Source organism: Colobus angolensis, unplaced genomic scaffold, assembly GCF_000951035.1.
Source record: "Colobus angolensis palliatus isolate OR3802 unplaced genomic scaffold, Cang.pa_1.0 Scaffold8, whole genome shotgun sequence".
NCBI classification, from domain to species: Eukaryota; Metazoa; Chordata; class Mammalia; order Primates; family Cercopithecidae; genus Colobus; species Colobus angolensis.
Window position 1 is genome coordinate 8,604,506 of NW_012121820.1, and position 5,432 is coordinate 8,609,937.

The following is a 5,432-nucleotide window of genomic DNA, read 5'->3' on the forward strand; positions in this document are numbered from 1 at the left end:
CAGGATGGTCTCGATCTCCTGACCTCGTGATCCACCCGTCTCGGCCTCCCAAAGTGCTGGGATTACAGGCTTGAGCCACCGCGCCCAGCCACATTAAGATTTATTAAACTAGATGCATCCATGTCTAAAGGCTACAAAATCCTAGAATAGTTTTTGCTGTGTATTTTCTCCTAAGTAAAGGGCAAATGGAAGTGACCAGTGGGTCTATAAAGTAGATTCAAGTTTGCCCTCCCTCCAGCTGCTGGCCACTCTCTGATTCAATGCTCTGTGTAATGTGAACTCTGCTAGACAAAAGGGTGTACTCAGCAGCTGATGGATCCCATCAGCTCTGTCTCTCTTTGTCTCTTTCACACACACACACACACACACACACACACAGTTACTTGAGCTATTTTACATTAACAAATGTACCATCAGGATAAAACTGTTTAAAAAAAAAAAAAAAATCTATGTGGGAACTTCCAGGACTTATAGCCTCCAGGGAGGCAGAGAAGGGAAGCAATGAGAGAAAACACAAAAGGTCTGTCAATGTTTCAGTCAGTATCCTTGATATTTAAACCCTAGGAACAAGAAAGTGATAACAGAATTAAGCTCACCCTAGGAACAAGAAAGTCGTAACACAATTAAGCTCATCTTAGGTATAAAATAAATATCACAGCTGGGTGCAGTGGCTCACGCGTGTAATTCCAGCACTTTGGGAGGCCTAGCCGGATGGATCACCTGCGGTCAGGAGTTCGAGACCAGCCTGGCCAACATGGCCAAACCCCATCTCTACTAAAAATACAAAAATTAGCCGGGTATGGTGGCAGGCACCTCTAGTCCCAGCTACTCAGGAGGCTGAGGCAGGAGAATCGCTTGAAACTGGGAGGTGGAGGTGGCAGTGAGCCAAGATCGTGCCACTGCACTCCAGCCTGGGCAACAGAACAAGACTCCGTCTCAACAAAAAAAAAAAAAAAAGACCCTTTTCAATCCTGAAAGTTTATCATTCTCTGATACAGTGTTGGAACAGCTGATTGAGAGAGACAATGGCTTCTAGGAATTTAAGACATCCCCATTTGTCACCTGTGCTTACAGTGAAGCCACACAGAAGTAACCTTGGAACAGCCCTTCCTAGGGGTTAAGGTGCTATGATACTTATTGCAGTTCGTAGGATCCATTTCTGAGCCAGGCTGGACTCATCTCTTTTTCTCTCCATGTAATTGAGACTAAAATCATCCTGTAGTTTAATATCAGAGAATAAATGGCCACGAGAATGAACGTTAAAGAAGAAGCCTGCCAAGCAGCCATGGATCAAGCAGTCTCCGAACCAAACAAAGGAAATGAAAAACGGTCTCAGGCTCACACAGGCTGATACTGTTTTAAGCAGCCTCTTGGGGTCACAAACCACAGGCATTTAAGTCCTGCTCTCAAAGCCATTTCAATAACTGAGTTAAAAACCAAGCTCAAATCCGCTAGCACGATCCACCAGCAGAACCAGGCTACTGTGGTTCTGAGACAAAGATGACATTCATTTGCCATGTGGTTTCTCAGAAAGCATATCTACACAGCAGGTTTCCCTGGCAATTTTGGATACATATGTCTTTTTCAGACTGCTGTTCTTGGCTAGTTTTCTGAAAGAAAGGAGCACAAAATCTCATTATATTCCAAAGCACAAATAAATTCAGTCTCAACATACTTTAAACCAAGCTTTACAGGAAAAATAAGAAGTTGAAACAAAAATAGTGTACCCTGTCAAGAACAATTTAGGATAGTCTTCTCACCAGAAACTGCTCGGCATGACTACTTCAGTAAAAGGCCATTAACAGGCAGTGGTGTTGACCTTGGCTAGCTCCTGGGCATTCACACGGCACTGCTGGGTCAGAAACCTAAACACCAATCATAGTCTCCATTCATCTTTCTTCTAGCACAGAAGAAAACAAACTCATCAGAAAAAGGTTAAAAAGCAGAGCATGGAGATTGTCCAGAAAAGGTGGTGGCAAGAGTCTGAGAGTGCAGGTGCTGATAGTTAAAACCCCAGCTTAATTCACACACTCAACAGGCAAAAAAATTTAACAACAAAAACAAACAAAAAGACTCAATCCCCAAACCTCCTGTTGACAAGAAAAAAGCCTGGCTTAATACATTAGAATGACCTGCAAACAACCCAACTCCAACCAAAAAAGCACCAAATGTTAAATGCCAAGTAAAAAGAGAATGATTAAATCAACCAAAAGAATATAATGTGATAGGCTATTATGTAACCCTTAAAAATGATTTCACAAGTGTTTTTAATGACATGAGAAAATGTTTAAGGTATGTTAAGTGAAAAAAAATCAAGATTTATTATGCATGTAGAATGATTTCAGTTGTGTAAAATAATATTAAGTATAAAAAACTGGAAGGAAATGTTAAAATGTAATTATTATTGCTGGGGGAGTGGAAGAGTTGTAAGAGACATTTTCTTCTTTAAGCTTTTCTTCAGTCTCTAAACTTTGTATAATGAGAGTGTTTTCTTACAACTAGGAGGTTAAAAAAATAGTAACATCGTAGAAAAGCAAACCAACACCAAAAAAGAAGAAAACAATAACATGTATTAAGTGCTTATTGCAGGCCAGCAATAAGGACCATTGTTCTAAATGTGCTTTACATGCATTACAGGTTTAGTATCCCTTATCCAAGATGCCTGGGACCAGAAGTGTTTTGGATTTTGGATTTTCGGATTTGGGATTACGCAACCTTTATCTCATTTGATACTCACAACAGCCCTATGAGAGAGGTATGACTTTACCATGTTTGACAGATAAGACAATCAAGGGTTAGATGAGTGACATAACAGGTGGAGCAGATAGGCTATGAGCCCTAATGGAATAACTCTAGTGGTTTTAACCACTATATGCCTCTCAACCACGAGAGCATAATCTGTCTCCCTGCCTGCAAGCCTGACCTAAACATAAGCCTCAAAGACAAAATTTACTTTAAAAGGCACTATAATACTTTAGGATAGTGCGACTGCCAAGGTACTAAGATACTCAGATAAATATTCAAAAGAGGAACTAAAACACCTCTAATGAAGCTACAAAGATAATCTATGTGATAGAGAAATGCATTGCTGCAGTTGAAAACATACCAGCGCAACAAATCAACCCACAGCTAAATCCCACTCTACAAGAGAAGCTAGTAATAACTGTCAACCACTTACTGAACTACCATGAAAAAAGGAAAGCGCGAAAAGGTACAATAACAATGAGCTAGACAGAAAGGATTTGAATTTGTATCCCAAAAAGCCCCTCAGCAGCAAGAGGCCTGGACCATCAGAGGCTAGTGAAGAGAAAGAAACTAAAGAGAAAAATAAAAAGCATTGTACTTGATGCCGAATTATATAGTACAACCAGCACAGGAGGACCCCCTTACTTTTCTTTCAGTCTAGCACTAAAGGCCTTTTGGTTAGAAATAATCAATTTTGCTTGGCAAAAAAAGGACCAAGACATAGAAGTACTTTGGATCAAATTCTGTAGAATCAGCCTATTGGAGATGCATTAAGGTTAATGCCAAAACCAATATGGTGTTCTGTTCACAGTTTCTTTCTAGAGGTTTTAAAATCCGAAAAACATTAAAACTCATTTGAAGTGGAAACTTTTTATCTGTGAAAACAAGCCACTTTTAGGTACTATAAGCTATTAAGATTTGGTAATTCTAAATTAACTATGTATTTTTTTAAATCCTTGGTTGTTAGAAAAATATAAAGCTCAATTGCTGCCTTACTCTTAACACCAAGACAAATACCTGATAGATTAAATATTGAGAAAGAAAATCATAATAAACATTCTAAAACAAAGTAGGGGTTAATATTTTTGTAATCTTAGAATGTGAAAAACTTTTTCAAACATGACATAAAATTCCAGAAACCACAAAAAAAGCTAATAAATAAAAATATATAAAAATTTAAATGTCTGAAGTTAGATACCTTATACAAAGCTTTAAAATATATTCTAGGAGAATATCTTTACCACATATATTAAAAGGCTCATAACCTGACTTGACAACTGAAGAAGTCTTTAAAATCAATAAAGAAAATAAGAATTACATGGAAAATTTGGTAAATAACATAAAGTGACAATTCACATACCAAAAACGATAGGGAAATTTAACAATATATATCAAAATTTCAAATTTATAAACAGGTTGACCCAATAATTCTACTGCAGGAATTAATTCTAAGGATACATCATGCAAAGATGTTCTTATTAAAGTAATATTTATTAATATTAATAAGCTGCTACCTAAATGACCGTGAACTGGAGACTGGTTAAATCAGAGATCACAAACCCAAATGTTTTTAGAGACTGGCAAAGACAAAAGAAATAAGCTCAACAGGCCAGCCATAAAACAACAACCAGGAAGTGGTGGGATCTGTGAAGAGCTGGAGAACTCAGACCCATTCAGTAGTTCAAAGTATAAAAATCACATGTGCCACAGGCCAAACTGGTTCCCCCTTCCCCAGTACCCCTCCCACCCCGGGGCGAGATGTGTAATCTATAGCCATGGGACAGCATTGCTGCCTGTTCTCTCTGCAACGAGCCTAGGAAGATCCTCTTACTCTAAATGCTTGTCTGTTCTATCACATTTGAGTAGATACAAAAGAGCTCACTGATGTGGCCAAACAGATTCTCAGGATTAACAAAACCTTAAAGGTCATCTAGCCTAACTTGAAGCTTTCCTTGAGGCTGCAGTCTTTCAGACATATTTAGGCCCAGGTGAACAGTGTAGACAGGGGAGGGGAAGGAAGTGGAGAGTGACGGAGTACAAAGCCAGAAGTCAGGGAATGAGGACTACACTTGGCTTTCCTGTGGGATTTTCATTTTCTACAATAACAAAATTGAGATGGGAGAAGTGGTGAGAATTCTTAAAAAGCTGAAATCCTGTGCATCACATATTTTCTATATCACTGTACGTAAAACTCTATTAACTGAATACCAGGAACTCAAGCACTATTCTAATATGAAGTGCTGAATTCATAGTACCATTGTTAAACATCCCTTTAGCAATGAACTCTGGGCAGCTGTTACCCTCACTGACCAAGCTGGCACAGGGAAGAGTTCCGCAGATAATGTGACAGATTGTATATGGTATTTTTACCACAAGATCTTAATTCATCCCAGGAACTGTTTTAAAAGAATAGTTGTAGTTTATAATTGCAGTCTCAGCAGCACTTCCAAAAGTGGAAAACCTCCACTTGAAATTGGAATAGAACGTTTCTTCCCAACGTGTGAAAATAACTTTATGCTTGGTCCTGCCATATCTGGGAATAAGAACAGTTGGGAGGGGGTAGAAAATTTTCTGACTTTACCTCATTTTTAATAACACTACATTAAGATTTATTTATTTATTTATTTTTATTTATTTTTTTTTTTTGAGAGGGAGTCTCGCTCTATCGCCCAGGCTGGAGTGCAGTG

General features: G+C 38.5%; 1 protein-coding gene across 3 annotated transcripts in view; it reads right to left on the minus strand.

The window, feature by feature from the left end:
• Positions 1 to 5,432, minus strand: part of STK4 (serine/threonine kinase 4) — a 113,314-nt gene that overhangs the window by 26,596 nt on the left and 81,286 nt on the right. The window contains exon 11 of one of the 3 annotated variants that reach the window (XM_011928972.1): positions 1,516 to 1,610. The exons of the other annotated variants lie outside the window; for them this stretch is intronic. Within the exon in view, the coding sequence (XP_011784362.1) occupies positions 1,527 to 1,610 (84 nt within the window). The 3' untranslated portion in view covers positions 1,516 to 1,526. The remainder of the gene's footprint in view (positions 1 to 1,515; positions 1,611 to 5,432) is intronic. 3 annotated transcript variants of the gene reach the window in all.